This window comes from Macrotis lagotis, chromosome 1, assembly GCF_037893015.1.
Source record: "Macrotis lagotis isolate mMagLag1 chromosome 1, bilby.v1.9.chrom.fasta, whole genome shotgun sequence".
NCBI lineage: Eukaryota > Metazoa > Chordata > Mammalia > Peramelemorphia > Peramelidae > Macrotis > Macrotis lagotis.
This window is the reverse complement of record NC_133658.1, coordinates 487,113,496-487,132,426: the sequence shown is the minus strand read 5'-3', so window position 1 is coordinate 487,132,426 and position 18,931 is coordinate 487,113,496. Positions and strand designations below refer to the sequence as shown.

Sequence of the window (18,931 nt, the reverse complement as noted above, 5' to 3'; positions counted from 1 at the left end):
CCGGAGGCTGCGTCACGCCGGCTTCCTGGGCTCCCCCGCTGAGAGGGCGAGGCCACGCTAGGGCGTCCCGCCCCCGCGCCGAAAGCCACGTGACCGCTCACCGGAAGTGTCGCGCGCATGCGTGCTTCTCGGCGGGGCGGGCAGGAGAGGGCCCGGGAGTCGATGGGCGAAGCGCAGTGGGGATGGCTGCCAGCTGCTGGGTGCCCGACGGCACCGCGGCGGCGAGCACCCTCCTGAAACGGGCGGTGGACCTGGACTCCACCTCTCGCTACCAGGAGTCCCTGGTGTGTTACCAGGAGGGCATCGATGTGTTGCTGCAAGTGCTAAAAGGTGGGTGAAGGAGCGGGATGCTCCAGCTGCGGCCATAAGGCGGAACAACAGGGGGTTTTTTTAGTTTTTTTTGCAAGGCAGTAGGGTTAAGTGGCTTGCCCAAGGCCACACAGCTAAGGAATTACTAAGTGTCTGAGTCCGCATTTGAACTCAGGTGCTCCTGACTCCAGGGCTGGTGCTTTTTATCCACTGCGCCACCTAGCTGCCCCCGGAAGAACACCTTTTTCTATTTATTAAAGATGTTATTTGAGTTTTACAATTTTCCCCCCCAATCTTGCTTCTCTCCCCCCCAGAAGGCAATTTGTCAGTCTTTACATTGTTTCCATGGTATACACTGATCCAAATTGAGTGTGATGAGAGAGAAATCATATCCTTAAGGAAGAAACATAAAGTATAAGACAGTAAAATATCAGGGTTTTTTTCTAAATTAAAGGGAATAGTCCTTAAACTTTGTTCAAACTCCAGTTGTTTCTCAGTATACAGATGGCATTCTCCATTGCAGACAGTCCCAAATTGTCCCTGATTGTTGCACTGATGGAATGAGCAAGTCCTTCAAGGTTGATCATCACTCCCATGTTGCTGTTAGGGTGTACAGTGTTCTTCTGGTTCTGCTCATCTCACTCAGCATCAGTCCATGCAAATCCCTCCAGGCTTCCCTGAATTCCCGTCCCTCCAGGTTTCTAATAGAACAATAGTGTTCCATCATATACTTATACCACAGTTTGCTAAGCCATTCCCCAATCAAAGGACATTTACTTAATTTCCAATTCTTTGCCACCACAAACAGGGCTGCTATGAATATTTTTGTACAAGTGATCTTTTTTACCCTTTTTCATGATCTCTTCAGGGTATAGACCCAGTAGTGATATTGCTGGATCACAGGGTATGCACATTTTTGTTGCCCTTTCAGTGTAGTTCCAAATTTCTCTCCAGAAAGGTTGAATGAGTTCACAGCTCCACCAACAGTGTAATAGTGTCCCAGATTTCCCACAACCCTTCCAACAATGATCATTATCCTTTTTGATCATATTGGCCAGTCTGAGAGGTGTGAGGTGGTACCTCAGAGAAGCTTTAATTTGCATTTCTCTAATAAGTAATGATTTAGAGCAATCTTTCATATGACTATGGATTGCTTTGATCTCATCTGTAAATTGTCTTTGCATATCCTTTGACCATTTGTCAATTGGGGAATGGCTTTTTGTTTTAAAAATATGACTCAGTTCTCTGTATATTTTAGAAATGAGTCCTTTGTCAGAATCTTTAGTTGTTAAGATTGTTTCCCAGTTTACTACATTTCTTTTGATCTCAGTTACAGTGATTTTATCTGTGCAAAAGCTTTTTAATTTAATGTAATCAAAATCATCTAGTTTGTTTTTGATGATGTTCTCCATCTCTTCCTTGGTCATAAACTGCTTCCCTTTCCATAGATCTGACAGGTAAACTAGTCCTTGATCTTCTAATTTGCTTATAATATGGTTTTTTAATCTCTAAATCCTGTATCCATTTGGATCTTATCTTGGTAAAGGGTGTGAGGTGTTGAGAAGAATATTTTTATATGGCGTATATGATTTAAAAAAGTTCCGAACTTAAAAACTACTGAACCAGACAGATCTGTAGCACCGAGCCAAGTGCTTGGGATGCGCCCTGCCGCAAGTTCCTTTTTGAAAGAGAGTTGCGGAGCTCTCCTGTGGAAAGATCACCTACCAGAACATCTGGCTTCCAGAGCTGGCTTCCTTGATTGTGACTCGATCTAGTCTCAGGGGTATTTTTTTTTTAATTAAAGATTTTAGAGTTTTACAGTTTTTCCCCTAATCTTATTCCCCCCCCCCAGAAGGCAATTTGCCAGTATTTACATTGTTTCCATTGTATACATGGATCCAAATTGAATGTGATGAGAAATTTTATCCTTAAGGAAGAAAAATAAAGTATGAGACAGTAAAATTACATAGTAATATAACAGTTTTTTCCCAATTTGACAGTAATAGTCCTTGGTCTTTGTTCAAGCTCCACAGTTGTTTCTCTAGATACAGATGGTATTCTCCATCACAGATACCCCCAAATTGTTCCTGATTGCTGCACTGATGGAATGAGCAAGTCCATCAAGGTTGATCATCAACCCCAAGTTTCTGTTAGGGTGTACAGTGTTCTTCTGGTTCTGCTCATCTCAGTTCATGCAGATCCCTCCAGGCTTCCCCGAATTCCCATCCCTCCTGGTTTCTAATAGAACAACAGTGTTCCATGACATACATATACCACAGTTTGCCAAGCCATTCCCCATTGAAGGGCATTCACTTAATTTCCAATTCTTTACCACCACAAACAGGGCTGCAGTGAATATTTTTTGTACAAGTGATCTTTTTGCCCTTTTTCATCACCTTTTCAGGGTATAGACCCAGTAGTGGTATTGTTGGATCATAGGGTATGTATAATTTTGTTGCCCTTTGGGCATAATCCCAAATTGTTCTCTAGAAAGGGTGAGTTCACAGCTCCACTAACAATGTATTAGTGTCTTAGATTTTCCACTTCCCTTCCAACATTGATCACTCTCCATTCTGGTCATATTGGCCAGTCTGAGAGGTGGTACCTCAGAGATGCTTTAATTTGCATTTCTCTAATAAGTAATGATTTAGAGAAATTTTTCATATGACTATGGATTGCTTTAATTTTCTCAGCTGTAAATTGCCTTTGCATATCCTTTGACCATTTGTCAATTGGGGAATGACTTGTTTTTTTTGGAAAATTTGACTCAATTCTCTGTATATTTTAGAAATGAGTCCTTTGTCAGACATACTAGTTTCAAAAATTGTTTCCCAGTTTACTACATTTCTTTTGATCTTGGTTTCAGGTGCATTTTTTTAAAAAAAGATATTTCAGTAGCCTTCTCCTTCCTTCATCCACTTGTCTCTCCTCTCTTTTTTCTTCTCCCTGAGTTGGTGGGGAAAGAAAGACACACAGGTCCTTGTAAAAAATATGTGTAGTCTAGCAGAACAAATTCCCATGATGGTTGAGTCCTAAAACTTATTCAGTATTGAGGGTTTGGAATCAGGGTTGGCCATTGCCTTGATTAAAGAACTTAAAGTTTCTTAAAGTTGTTTTTATTAGCTTTCCTAACTTTTGCTCTTTCTCCCCTCCTAGAAGCTAATCTTCTTAATGGCAGAATTTTGTCTTTGAATCCCTAGCTCGGAGCCAGGCAGTTAGTGATGATGATGATGATGATGATGATGATGATGATGATGATGATGTTTGTCGTTCATTCTGGAAGACCATGACATCAGGGGAGGTGATACCTTGAGAAGCATATGAGTTGGAGTTGGATTTGAGTGAGGGGGAGCTGTGCTAAGTCACCAGCCTCACTTTCTCCTCCATTGCCATCTGGGTCCAGTGGCCAGATATTAATCGGGATGACTGGAGTGACCCTGGATGTGGGGCAGTCAGGGTTAAGTGACTTGCCCAAGGTCACACAGCTGGTAAGTGTCAAGTGTCTGAGGCCAGATTCCAACTCATGTCCTCCTAACTCCAGGGCCAGGGCTCTATCTGCTGGGCTCTCCTGACACTGGAGCCAGGAGGACCCAAGTTGAATGGGGTCTCAGACAGGCACTTATAGACCTTTAATAAATGCTGGTTGGTTGTCTAGAGGTAGTGGTGTAGGGGCAATGATAAAAAGGTGTTGCAATTACCAACATACTCACAATTACAAATTACAAAAGTTGATGCATTGTAAATTCATGGAAAGCACAGAGAATGTGTCTTTTCTGTTTTATAATCAGTCATATATCTGACCATGTATCCAGGAAAAGTCCTGGCTGCTTTAGGGATACAGAAGTAGAAGATGGTCTTTCCTCTAAATGAATTTATAGTTTAGGGAGTTGAGGACACAAAAACTAAACACTATAACCACCTCAATGTATAACAACCACAAAAAGACAGTTGCATAACTCTTTAAGGAGACATTGTCACACAGCTATGATCAGAAACAATATGAACTAAGGTCTTCTGATTCAAGAGGTCATCTAGGCTCATGAAAATAATGATGTATCTACATCAATCTACAATAAAAATAAATAGTATTTAAAGTTTGCAAAGCCTTTTAGTTTATTTCAACTGAAGCCTCACCACTGGAGGTAGATGAGATAGATGTCCCCTTCCCCCCTCATTTTACAAATAAGTAAACTATCCTTCCCACATGTTTGTATTCCAGTTTATTTGGGTAATTCTACCTCTTAAAAATTAGCTTTCAGGTGTTTTTTCTTCACCTTGAAACAGCCTCCCTTTTTTCTTTGCAGTTATACTTCCTACTTACCCTTTAAACCTCAATTAATTCCTGTAAGGAAGCCTTTTTTGATTTCCTTTCTAGTCCCATTCATCCCCAGTCTCAGTCAGTAGTGGCCATTCCCTTCATATGTTATATAGCGTTGTTTTATGACTCTTTAATTTAGCCCTGGGACAATTACACAGCCCTTTAGCAGATTGCTCGATGACACCTTTGGGTGATGTCACTAGGGGGAATTTGCATTTCCATTTGCAAACTATGGGGCAAAACCCGTTGTTCCATTTTATTTAGAGCTCTGACCTAGTATATTTTTGACTGGAACCATGGACTTGTTTTTAAGGCACTGAGGGAAAGAATACTGGGTTTAGAAATTGTAGAGGGGTTCAGATCCTCCCCATGTGACTGGTCTGTGTGACCATGGGCAATGGCAGTTTTCATATTTCAAAAATGGAGTTGGCCTGAAGTTCCTTCTGGATCTAAATTCAGAATTCTATAATTCTTCCTTTACACCACTTTAGGTTGGTGTTTGGGCATCAGTCTTTCTCCAAGACTAAATGCTGGCAGTCCCCAAGAGACTGTAGTCTCTTATACAACACAATAAGGCATCACAGTTGGGTTTTTTTGGAGGTTTTCATGTGCTTATACTATTTAAAGCCATTTGTGTTATGTCTGAGAGCAGAGAATATGTTTTATCCAAACTTTACATTTTCCTCAGGGCCTAACACATTACACAGTAGATACTTAATACATATTTGCTGAATGAATTTAGGTAAATGTTGACAAGAACCACTACGAAAAATGACTCCCAGAATATGAACAGGCAGTCTTTAAAAGAAAAACAATTTATCAATAATCATATGAAAATGTTTCAAATTGTTTATAATAAGATTAAAAACTGAAACATTTCTGAGGTTCTACCTCATATCCATCATGTTCCACTTCATAGTCATTATATTGGAAGAGATGATTTAAAAGGAAAATAATAGTTGGAAGTAATGTGAAAGGACATGCACACTGATGCATTGTTGGCACATCTATGAATTGGTGCATTTTGGAAAGCAACTTGGGGTTATAACCAAAAGTCACACTCTAGGCTTATATTACAAAAATTTAAGATTTGTTCATCTATATAAAATATTGATAGCAGCACCTTTTATTATAGTATTACAGTTGACAGCTGAGGTAAAATAAGAGACAAGGTTCCCAGAATAAACAATTTATTACCATGAGGTAGGGCTTCCTAGTCTTCACATTTTGGAAGTACAAGAAAATAATGAACAGAATTGTCTAGGTAGAGAAAACAATTCAGTTGGCTACAGGTTAGACAGCATTATGGGAATTGGGACAACATGAGTAGTTATATCAAGGAAAGTAGGCTAGCATCTTGGGGTTAGTAAATACCTCTCCTCATTAAGGAATGCTTGATTGATTTATGGGACATTGTTAGTAGAACAGGGATAACAGACTCACTGGCTGCTGGGAGAGTGTGTTAAGGAAATAAGACCTTCAATAGTTGTACTAGGACTGGTAAGGACTATATACCTTTTGGAAATATACTAGATCAGCTTGTAGGCCTTTAAAGATAATAAACATTTCCCATGATGATAAAGTAGATAACAGTTTTCCCATCAATTATAACTTTAACTCTGAGAGAAAGCTTAATTCCTGAGCTCAATCCAAGGACATAGGTAGATGTAGATTTAGTTATAAAAAAATCAATATAGCATAGAATCGACAGAATAGAAATTCAAGGTAAAATTAATTTGATCTCAGCAGCAAAGAATGAGAAACTGAGAGATCACTCATGAATTGGATGAACAGATTATGATATATGAAATAATGTAATATTTTAAGAAGTAATAAAAGGAACAAACATGAGAAAACTTGTGAATTGATGCAGTGAAGTAGGCAGTAAGAAAAGAACAATTTATATGATTACATACTGTAGAAAAATCCTGTGCTATTTCATCTTTTCTCTGTCATGGAATCTTGACTCCAAAGGGTTGGTGACTCCAACATTCATGTATGTACCCTTTGGAGTCAAGATTCCATGACAGAAAAGATGAAATAGCACAGGATTTTTCTACAGTATGTAATCATATAAATTGTTCTTTTCTTACTGCCTACTTCACTGCATCAATTCACAAGAACCACTATGAAAAATGACTCCCAGACTATGAACAGGCAGTCTTTAAAAGAAAAACTATATATATATATATATATATATATATATATATATATATATATATATATATATTCACAAACACATACATGCTGCCCCCCGAGTTGATTATCCTGTCTAAAATGGAATTCCTTAACTTCCCTATTTCCCAAACTAGTCTCCGTTTCCTATCAAAGGCACCCCTATCTTTCCAGTCACCCATGTTTGAAACCTTGGAGTGAGCATTTCTTTTTTTCTCTTACCCTTACCTTCCACCTCAATATCTCAATTAATTGACAAGGTTTGCTATTATTTCTTCCATTGGTCCTCTTTTCCTCTCAACTCTTGACAAAAAGACCAAAGAATAACAGTATGCAATCACTGCAAACTCAAAATAATAAAATAAAATATCAAAGAGCTCCCCCCCAGATTATCATGACCACAGTTAATTCTGAAAATACCAAAAGAGCTCACACAGGTTATTACAATCACTGTTAACTCTAAGAAATAAAATAAAAAACATAATAAAAAAAGGAACAACATCAGTCATAAGCAAAAAACTTTATTATTTCATTGGAGGAGGGATTCTGTTGGACCTCTGATAGTGAGGAACCCTGCTTTAGTGTCGGCAAGTCTCAATGCATATAACTTTGGTTATGCAGTGAACTGTAGCCCTGATGAGACAGTTTGATTCAAAGCAGGGCTTCATGAGTGACACATAGGTCCTGCAGGTGTTTGTTAGAGCTCATAGACCACCTGCTGCAGTGTGAAACAATTCTGGCATTTTGCTGCAGCAGAATTTATCCAGAGGGTAAATGGAAAAGATTGTTGTTATGCCAGGCTCAGGGCACAGCTTGCTTGCTGGGCCTTAGCTCTGGAAAACAGGATGTTGCCTAATAGTAAAAAGAGAGGAGAAAAATGAGGGGTGGTATTGGCATAGGGATCCCAATAGTCCTCTACTAGCACTACTCTAATTTAGACCCTCATCACCTCTTGCCTCTTTGTTATGTTGTAGCCCTTTCTAATACCCCCCTCCTTAACAGTAAGTCTTAACTCTTCCCAATCTGTCTTTCAGATAATACAGGATTACCCTCTTCATTCTTCTAAAAAATTTTAGGGGTACCTGTTGTCTGGGGAACATTTGGCCAAGTTGTATAAGGCCCATGAAATCATTTGGTCTGATGCTGCCATGACAACCATAGGGGGAACTCGAAATTCAATAAATCCAGGCACTTTTTAGGGGTGAATTAATTAATTAAATATTTGGCCAAATATAGCAGGCAAATGATATTATAAATATTTACTTGGCAGTAAAAAGGTTTTCCATCCCCTAGTATAAAGGGTATTAAACTATAAACTCTTAAACCTGGCATTTATGGCCCTCCAGAGTTTGACCCCAAACTACTTTCTAGCTTTATTTCAGTTCCTTACTTCACTCTATTCTAGACAATTTGATATAATATCCCTCATAAATGTAGTGCACTCTTTTCTTGTCCCATGCTAATTAGTCTAAACTGTCTCTCATATGGTTATCCCAGAAATAGCATATGAACATAGGTGAATGATTTTTGATAAAGAAAATTTTAGGAAAAATTAAAAATAATACTTATGATAAATGCAAATCTCTGAAAACTGGAAAATACATAATTTTTAAATTATAGGCACCAAAGACATTGCAAAGAAATGTCACTTAAGACAAAAAATTTCTGATTACATGAACCGAGCAGAAGAAATAAAGAAGTTCTTGGAGCAAGAAAAAGAAGGTAAGAAATATATTTCAAAAACCAACTGTAAAAATTAAAGAGGGTAGTTTATTTGTTGAATTAGTTCCTGTATGATAGGACCTCCATTTGTCTTGAAAGATTTTGTTTTGTGATCTCATAAAATGTTCTACAACTGTCTCTGAAGCATTTTTTTATATATAGAAAAGTATAGATATCTGTATAGATACATAGATATCAATCAATATTTTGTGTTTTGGTATATTATCTTTTTAAAAAATTATCAGTACAAACAGAACACCTAAATAAGTTCCTAAATAAGCTTTGCAGAGATTTCTTGATCCTTAAGGTTTATAACTTATAAGATTTATAAGGAATAAAGAACTTTTTTTTTTTTTTTAGTTTTTGCAAGGCAAATGGGGTTAAGTGGCTTGCCCAAGGCCACACAGCTAGGTCATTATTAAGTGTTTGAAGGCGGATTTGAACTCAGGCATGCCTAACTCCAGGGCCAGTGCTTTATCCATTGCGCCACCTAGCTGCCCCCTCTTGTCTTCTTAAAGCACTTTACAAATCAACACATATTGTGAGCCGTTATTGGTTTTTTTTTAAATTTTTTTAGTTTTAGGGGGGTTTTTTTTGAGCTATTATTGTTGCCTATTAGCAAGTCTTCTCTAATCCTTCCTCTGCACCACTGAATCTTCCTAATATATGTTTAGGGTTATAACATTCCGCTGCTCAAAACCCTCAAAATTTTCCCCATAGTTTACATCAAAATCAAATACCTTATTAGCCTTCATACCCTGGCTCTACCCTACCTAACTAGCTGCATTTCTTTTCTATCTATCTATTTATTCATCCATCTATTTATTTACTTACCTATTTATTCATTCATTTATTTATTCACTCATTTATTTATTCATTCATTCATTTATTTATTTATTTTTGCAAGGCAAGGGGGTTAAGTGGCTTGCCCAAGGTCACCCAGCTAGGTAATTATTAAGTGTCTGAGGCTAAATTTGAACTCAGGTACTCCTGACTCCAGGGCTGATGCTCTATCCACTGGGCCACCTAGCTGCCCCTAGCTGCATTTCTTAACTATTCTCCTGATGTACTAGGAATAAGTCACACTTGTCTCCTTCCCTACTGCCCTGCTGTTTTGCTGATGGACTTTCCCAACCTTTTCTGCTGATACTTAATCCTCAGTACTAGAGCTTTTACCAACCTGTTGAACTACATCATCTTTCTCAGCCTTCTTGGCTCTGCCAGTTTAGATTGAAGGAGGCAGTTCCCTTTAGAATAAAGATGGAGTGGTTACAGCTATTGCTAAAAATGCATTTTCTCATTGAAAATTTGTAACTATGAAGGTTACTAATAATTTATTTGTTAATTTAACTATTGAGATAGTTATTAAATGATTTAGTTAACATATGCTAAATAAATCTTTTGAGGGGATATGTTGGCTTAGGAATCTGTCATTTATAGTCTTGTTTCTAAGGGAAAAATATATTCTAAGGGAAAAGTATGCTGAACATTCTAAAAACATGGCTTAAAGCAAGTTGTAGAGCATAGTTTTTCAATAACTGGGGATTAACCATATGTCATGACTTAGGAAAAAAAAGCCTTAACAGCTTCTGGATCATTCATTAAACATTTATCACATGTTTACTGTATCTCAGGCACAGTGCTAAGTATTAGGAATATCAAAACAAAATGAAACTGACTGAAATTACTAAGGGATAATTAAATTGAGTTAATAGGATGAATGAAGAAAGGTTGCTATGACTTCCAAGGCTTCTTTCTGGGTTTCTCTGATTAAAATCAGCATTTTTAAAGAACTTTTGTATTCTTAATCCTTTTCCTTGACCTTTCCAGGCTATTCCTAGTACTATTATGATATATTCTTTCATGTCAGAATTTTTTTTTTTTTTTTAGTTTTTGCAAGGCAATGGGGGTTAAGTGGCTTGCCCGAGGCCACACAGCTAGGGAATTATGAAGTACCTGAGACTGGATTTGAACTCAGGTCCTCCTGACTCCACGGCTGGTGCTCTATCCACTGCGCTACCTAACCACCCCTCATGTCAGAATTCTTGAAATTTATTTAAACCCAATGTAGCCAGAACAGCTAAGTGGCACGGTGGATAGAGCACTCCTTTGCAATGTCTTTTGTCCCTACCACTTAATTTAAACTGATTTCTCAAGAGTCAGAAATAACCTCTTAATTGCCAAATTCAGTAGCTATTTTTGGTCTTCATTCTTCCTGATCTCCAGTATTTGACACTAATTAATCTCCTCCTTATTTGTTTTTCCCTGACTTTTGAAATGACATACTCATTGGGTTCTTCTCTAACCATTCTTCCATAGCTTCTTTTTTTTTCATAAGGTGAGTATTTTTCAAGCCTCTGTCATTGGTTAGTTTTTTTTTTTGGCTCTTCCTTGTCATTTCTATTCGTGGCTTCCTCTCTTCTATAGATAATTCTGAAATCTGTAGGTCCTGGTATCTTTGTCTCAAGCTGTAGTTTTGCATTACTGTCTATAGGTACTTTCATTTGACTGTTACCACTAGTACCTCAAACTCAGTGTCTTAGAGCAATATATTTAGTTATCTTCCTCTCTGAAGAGAAAGTCTTTCTCTTAATATCACCATTTTTGTGTTACCAATCTTTTGTGAAACTTTAGAATTCTTCCCTCTTGGTAACTCAGTGTTACCAAGTAATCTTGTTAATTCTCACTTTAGCATCCATCTCCTTTTTTTAGTGACAAAACTGTCCTAAGTCTTCATTATCAGCCCCCTGTGTGACTTTACAGTTGCTGCCCAAACAGGTGTTCCTTTCTTTAGCTCTTCCATTTCAAACTGCCCTTTGTACCTCTGCAAGATACCTACCTTGTGCTCAGCTGGCCCTATCACTCCTCCTTCATTGGCTTCCTGTTGCCTCCCAAGTCAAATTCCCCTCCTCAACCTTGTAGCTTTTCTGGCATTATCCTATTATTCTCCACAGGTAGTTTTACTCCAGTTGGGTGAACGATTGTATCTCTTGAACATTTTGTGCTTCCTTGCTTCTGGGCACTGTTCTCACAGTCCCTTATCCCTGAACTCCATACTCATAAGTCCTTCTTCTTAGAAGAGTTATTAAAGTCCAATTCAGATGTCATCTCCTCAAGGAAACTTTTTATGATCTTAGCCCTGCCATACCCCTAGTATCACACACTACTGCTTGTATATTACATGCTCTTACAAAATATTCATATATTTGTTAAACCAGATTTATTATCATCAAATTGGCCTTAGGATGATTAAGTTTTTGGCCACAATGGCTCATCAAGAACATTGCTAAAATGTCAAGAGATGGTGACCTGTATTGATGGTAGGAGTGGCCATACCAATGAAATCACTGCTCCTTGAAATACCAAAGCATAAATGAATGTCTTTCTGTCTAATTATCTCCATACTAGATTATAAACTCCACAGGAGTTGGAATTTTGTTTTTATCTAAATTCTCTCTCCCCCACAACACCCAACAACATGGTTAATACATACCAGGTATCTAAATGTTTGATGAATTTAATGTGTTTGTCAGATGGGAAATACCACAAGCAAATTAAAATAGAAGAGAATGCAACAGGCTTTGGTTATGAGTCGCTTTTTCAACAGTATCTTAATGCAGCTGTTACTGAAGTATGGATAGAAGATCCTTATATTAGACACACTCACCAGGCAAGTGAAATATAATATAAATATAGAAATGTTTTAATATTTTAAGTTTTTCTGGTTAGCAAAATTTTGTTGTTATATTTTAGCTATACAACTTTGTTCGATTCTGTGAGATGCTTGTTAAGCAGCCATGTAAAGTGAAAACTATTCATCTTCTTACTTCTATGGATGAAGTAAGTATTCAAATGTATTAAGATTCTTTCTGTCTTTCTAATTTTATTATAGACTCCTGACTCTAGCCCTAACCCCAACCCATTCAGCACAATTGAGACAAATATCAAATGTTAAATGTAAAATGAAATAAATTAATAAAGATGTGAGGTGTCTTAGAACTAGTTCAAACCTCTCTCTTTACACATTACCCAAGGTCCTCTTGGCAGATATGAATCTAGAATCTTAGTCCCATGATATATAATTCAGCATTCTTTTAAATACTGCCATGTTCCATTATGATAGTATTTTCTGTAGAAATGAATTTATATAAAAGGAATGACTGATGAAGCAAATTTCAAGTAGTTTTATTCCTGATGACTTTATCAGTTCATTTCATAAGATGGAATAATAGTTACATTTATTTAAGGTTTGCAACTCTCTTCACTTATTGTTACAAACTTGGAAATTAATTGCTATTATTGTATCTATTTTTTTTTGATGAAGAAATTGAGGCTTAGAGAGGTTGTGAGTTATCTAGTATCACATGGTTAATAAGTATCTTACTTGGATGTGGATCGGCCTAACTGTAAGTTCTTGCCCTGTGGTCACTTCCATTTGAATGACTGTACTGTTAACTAAATTGTAAAAGGGATTGAGTTCTTAGGAACACTGGAAAGGAAAGTTATTTAAAATATTACATTATTGTTCCTTACTACATCATATTCCCTTCTTTTTCTTAAAATAAGCATTGAACTAATATTTATATTTAATATGTATATAAAAGTTAAAATTAGATATATCTTTGTGTGTATACATACATACGTACATACATACATATATATGTATATATTTTTTTCCTATTAACAGGGCAATGGGAAGGGTCTGCAGATCAGTGGCCTGGAAGAAATAAGAGAATCACTTAGTAAGCATGGAATAGAGCTGGAAATAGAATTCTCTTCTTCAATACATGATCGAGAAATTAGGTTGGTGTTATATTTTTTATTTTTAAACATATATAATACAGATATGAAAATTAAGATACTCTTTTCCATTTTCATTATCTTTTTCATAATTTTATAGTGAAAAATTTTCTGTTCTCTTGATCTCTAAAAAAAGGAAAACTTGGTACATCTTATAACATGTATAAGTTTATGGTTTCCTACTTGGACAAAGGACTGTCTTCCCCATTCACCAAATCATTATAAACAGTATATGATTACTGAATGATAATTTCATATTTCAGCTTCAAATGTGCAACACTTGCTGTGTGATAGGAAAACCCTTCTAGCCTGAATACCTTTATTTATTTACTTACTTTTTGGCAAGGCAATGGGGTTAAATGACTTGCCCAAGGTCACACAGCTAGGTAATTATTAAGTGTTTGAGGCCAGATATGAACTCAAGTCCTCCTGACGCCAGGGCCAGTGCTCTATTCACTATGCCACTTAGCTGCCCCCTGAATACCTTTATAAGTAAAATTCCTTAATAATTATTGTTTGGATTGTTTTTAAAATCTAGTAGCCTGGACCATATTATAATAGCAGTATTTTTTAGAATGCTATTTCAGGTTCCTAATCTTTTCTTTAATACAAATATATGCTTACCAAGCAGACTATTGTCCTGATAACCAGAGTTTAACAACTGAACATTGTTATTATTTCACTTATCAAACCCAATACCTCATATTATTTGACCTTGTAATGACTAAGTTATATGATTGATAAGTCTCATCCAATTCCCAGTTTGAACACATTTCCACATGAATCTTTTATCATAAAGTCTTTCATTGTAACCATGACATCTTTTTCCCTGATAATAAGTTGTAAGATAAAACTTCTATTTGTACAGAAAAGGATTGGTCTCATAGTAGATTCCATATATATATATATATATATATATATATACATACATATATATACATACATATATATACACACACACACATATGTACATATACATATATATGTATGTACTAGCTTTCAAGGGTTGCTATAGTATAATATGTTAAGATGGTAGAAGAACAGTGGATAAGATAATAAGGAAGAATTGGTAGTTCGGGGACAGTAAATAGGGAAAAATAAGGTTTTTACCCACAGATCATTATCACATAACATACAATAGAATGGTTGATGCTGTAAATTGTCAAAACAAGTAAGTTGCCCTAAATGAATCCAATGAAAAATTAGATTTAGTTTGACAGAAAAGTACTACACTGACAACTGTCAATGGTTCAGTTGACTAAAATGTTAGAATATTTGCTGGCTCATCCAGTCAAACTGATTTTTTTTTTTGCAACCTGTCCCTTTATATGGATAGCCTAAGATTAAACCTAATATTGCTTCTATTCTTATACACTTAATCAAGTAAGAGACTAACTTTGGCTAGAGGAAATTGCCTATAACTTTAAAATTTGAAATTTTAACCTTTGTTTTCAACAATTACATTTCTAATTTTAATAGATTCAACAATGGATGGATGATTAAGATTGGAAGGGGACTTGATTATTTTAAGAAACCACAGGTAGGACATAACCATATCTGATTAATGAATGACACAATTCTATGTCATAAATAACAAATTCTTTTTTTCTTTTTAGGGGCGTTTTGCACTAGGGAATTGCGATTTTGACTTGAGACCGTGTCATGAAACAACAGTGGACATTTTCCATACTAAACACACAAAGAAAATATGATGACTATATCTGACCTCATGTTTTAAACATTTATATTTTAAATAAATACTAAATTGTAAATGCTTTTTATACAACAATTCCTGTAAATGAAAATGTAATAGTAAAATCTAATTTTATATTTCTATTGATTTGGACATTTTATTAATTTATTGTGACTCATGTTTCTTCTCTAACTACATCATTGGTTTAAAAATGTTATTTAAAGTATCTCTTATATACCTTAAGGGATATAGTCTAAAGCAAAAAAAGCAGAAAGCACCAAATTAAAATGTGTACTTTACTTTTCATCCTTTTCTGTTTCAAAAATGTACTTTTAAGATATATGTAAAAGGTTATATACTATTAAATTTTATTTTACTGTTCCAAATTTGTCGTTATTACAAAGTAATCATAATTTTGAATTACATAATTGTCTTAACTTTTTCACAAAGAAGATGCCATTTGCTGTATAGTTCATGGTCCTTTGGATATGTTCTGTGCAATGCATTTATTATCATTGTGGCTTCACTCTGGCAAAACTTATTGCCAGTAAGGCTTGTGCTTAATTTATTAAGCATTTCCTGGGGTAACCAGTGATCTGGTACAATAATATTACACTTTTCAATTCTTCCATTTTTTACAGCTACATATATTTTCATTTCAGAATGTGATTGTTCACTTAACAAATGAAGAGAAGTATTTACACTAAACTTGGGTGTTTTTCCATATATCCATTCCCAAGATTGAAGTTCATCTGCTTTTCTACTTATCCCTGGAAATATTGTCTCATCTGTTGGACTTATTAGAATAATGTTGCTATCAATTTGATGATAAGCAGCATATTCTGCTGCAATAGATTCCATCAATACCTCACAAGTTAAAGTGTCATCTTTTTCCAAAAGATTTTTCACCAAGGAAGGTACACTAGGAGTAGCATTACTCTTAATCCCCTGGTAAGGACTCTTCAGCACAGAAGATAAAGAATTCCAATCTGTATTACACAATAATGTGCAATGATGATAAGCAGCACACCGTCCAATCTTGGAAGCTGTTCCTGAGATTTTAAACTGTCCTTCCAGTAAGAGGTCAAATCTGTCAGTAGCTTGCACATCCAGCTGTGGTTGGACAGTGTTTAGTGCTCTAATAACGAGTTTCAGGTTTTCCATCCTATTGTACTTTGTTTTCGTTGTGAAGAAAGTCAAGTTGATATTACCCATATCATGGTACACTGTTCCTCCTCCACTCCTTCTTCGAGCCAATTTTATGCCCTTTTCTCTCATTAGATTTAGGTTGCATTCCTCCCAGGGATTCTGATGCCTGCCAATTACAACAGTAGGGGAATTTCTCCACAGAAAAAGAACAGGCTTGCCTTCTAAGTTCATATGGTCATGGATCCAGTCTTCCACTGCCAGATTTTGGTAAATATTGTTAGAGGTTGACTGTACAATGAAACCACCTTTTGCTGTGTTTTTTAAGCCAGCTGTTGGAACTTTGAGGATGTAAAGTAACTGGAAGCAATTCTTCATAGAAAATGGAATCAGCATGCTTTTAAAAGGAGGAAATCAAGTAGTTTTGTTACTACTTTGTTAAACTTTATATAGCCTACTTAAAAATGCAAGCTGTCCGTAATAGAAGTTCCAATTCTTGTTCTTTGATAAAATTTTTGTTCATGATTAAATTGACAATTTAAAAAATGTTTAAAAAATTGTAAGGAAAGGAAAAAGTAAAATAATCTGGTCAATTTTTGGTTCCACAGGAACTATTTATCTAGTTTACTGAATATCCCAGCTATTTGCTCTTTTGTCTGATTTTAATCCTCATCACTAGTCACAGGTACTTTACAAAAATAAGAGTAAAGAAAAGGAAATGAAATTTATCTGCATTTAGCCCTTGATTATTCAAACTAATACAGTAAAAAGTAGATCATTCTGAAAGTAAATTATATTTTAATTTGGGATATGCATGATTTCCTGGCAGAATATTCTTATTGCTTTCTTTTAAAAAAATTATTTAAGGCAATAGGGTTAAGTGACATGCCCAAAGTCACACGGCTAGGCAATCACCAAATGCCTGAGGTTGGATCTGAACTTGGGTTCTCCTGACTCCAGGGCCAATTCTCTATCCACTGTGTCACTCACCTGCCCCGAAAATATTTTTTATGAATAATCTGCATTTCCCTGTGAGCCACAGTAAAGAGAAAACCATCTGTGATCTTTTGGAATGTATGGTGTATTTGCCCAAGAACCAGAACTGAATTAAAAATCCTTTGTGATGTAGTAAAAGGATTATATGTTGGGTTTTAAGCTGTCAGTTATTAATTTACTGTATGACTTTAGGCAAGTCACAAGGGTTTCTCACCCTGAGGAGTATGTCTAAGATTTATACAGAAATGGGACACTGGGATTTGCAATTTTGTTATCAAAAGTAAATCTTTTTTTTTAATAGGATCAGTGATTCATTAGTATTGGGAACTGTTTAAACTATGTTGAGATGTTTAAACTATTGGTTGTGATGAATAATTTGAAGTATAATTTAAAAAGTCATTCTAGGGGCGGCTAGGTGGCATAGTGGATAAAGCACCGGCCTTGGAGTCAGGAGTACCTGGGTTCAAATCCGGTCTCAGACAATAATTACCTAGCCGTGTGGCCTTGGGCAGGCCACTTAACCTCATTTGCCTTGCAAAAACCTAAAAAAAAAAAGTCATTCTATCCTCCAATGCAATACATAGCTCAAACAATTAACAGCGAGACTTTGGGTGTACGTCCCCAATAGGCGCTTGTAAGAGACGCAAACAAGTCTCTTTAGAAAGTTAAAAGTTTGAAAAACAAAAACACTAGCGCTAAGCGAAATGAAAAGGATGGGGCTCGAGGTTAAAGGCGACTGATCGGGGCCAAATCACAATTAAATCCCAATCATTACTTCGGTAATTCCCTGGCTGCCTGGCGACAGCCTGGTCTAGTCTCAGCCCGGTAACGGGTGACCGAGCCTCGCTGCCAGTTGGAAAGGCGGGAAAGGAGGCCCTTGTCCCGGCTCCTCACGGCCCTCCCAGCAGCCCACGTGGACCCCCGCCCCGCCAGTGTCCCCAGCAGCCCGCAATCTGAGGACCGCCACGCTTCTGCCTCCGGCACTTCGGGTCCTGGAGAGCCCGCCCGTCCCGGAGGCAGGGGCGGGAGACTGGGGGAGGCAGGGGCGGGAGACTGGGGGAGGCAGTGCCCGGGCCTTCGCTAGTCCTCCGGCGTGACTCACCTGCCCAGAGTTCCGCGGCGGCAGCGGAAGAGGAGAGCGGCACGGACCCCGGCCCGCACCCCCCGGCGCATGCGTGCGCGGACTCGGCCCCGCCCCCCCCGGCCCCGGCGCGGACTCGGCCCCGCCCCCCCCGTGCCTGGCCCCCCCCCCCCCCGGGCTGGCGGGGCCGCGGGCCCAGTGCCCCCCGCCCGCTTGTCAGCGCCCTCCGGGTGTGCGGCCGGAGCCGGCAGAACCCCGGGCCGCGGCCCGCTTGTCAGCGCTCCCCCGGGCCGCGGCCCGCTTGTCAGCGCCCTCCGGGTGTGCGGCCGGAGCCGGCAGAACCCCGGGCCGCCGGGCCGCGGCCTGGCTCGTCCCTGGCCCGGCCTCCTCCTGGGGCCGCCGGGCCGCAGCACTTTATCTACTGCAGGAATTTTAACAGACTTGCCTTCCTCTGTCCTTTATTTTGCCTTTAAAACAGCAGATACCGGGAAGTCCTTTGGCCTTAGCACCTACCAAAGTGGGCTCCAAATGACCAAGAAACGATCCTCCATCCTTGGTCTTTGGGAATGCAGGGTAGATCGGAGGCAGAACCAGAACCGAGTTAAAGTCCTTTGTGATGTAGCCAAAAGAAATGATGTGCCGGATTTTAAGCTGTTACTATTTACTCTATGACTTTGGGCAACTCCTTCTC

General features: G+C 37.8%; 2 protein-coding genes across 4 annotated transcripts; one reads left to right on the top strand and one right to left on the bottom strand.

Moving 5' to 3' along the window:
* Nucleotides 1-74: 74 nt before the first annotated feature.
* On the top strand, nt 75-15,417 carry MITD1 (microtubule interacting and trafficking domain containing 1). Of its 3 annotated transcripts, XM_074213772.1 has the most exons (8): nt 242-330; nt 3,510-3,797; nt 8,423-8,524; nt 12,058-12,194; nt 12,278-12,364; nt 13,212-13,327; nt 14,804-14,864; nt 14,941-15,407. In XM_074213772.1, exons 3-8 carry the CDS (start codon nt 8,476-8,478, stop codon nt 15,034-15,036), a joined length of 546 nt encoding a protein of 181 aa, XP_074069873.1. In that variant the 5' UTR covers nt 242-330; nt 3,510-3,797; nt 8,423-8,475; the 3' UTR covers nt 15,037-15,407. The 3 variants fall into 3 exon arrangements, with proteins under 3 accessions (XP_074069874.1, XP_074069872.1, XP_074069873.1); XM_074213773.1 differs by lacking the exon at nt 3,510-3,797 and having other exon boundaries at nt 75-330; nt 14,941-15,411; XM_074213771.1 differs by lacking the exons at nt 3,510-3,797; nt 12,278-12,364 and having other exon boundaries at nt 75-330; nt 14,941-15,417.
* LIPT1 (lipoyltransferase 1) lies at nt 14,301-18,329 on the bottom strand. The gene is made up of 2 exons (XM_074213770.1): nt 18,262-18,329; nt 14,301-16,560 (listed from the first exon to the last, which is right to left on the bottom strand). The coding sequence occupies exon 2, from the start codon at nt 16,557-16,559 to the stop codon at nt 15,438-15,440; it is 1,122 nt and encodes a 373-aa protein (XP_074069871.1). The 5' UTR covers nt 16,560; nt 18,262-18,329; the 3' UTR covers nt 14,301-15,437.
* Between the last annotated feature and the right edge of the window lie 602 nt (nt 18,330-18,931).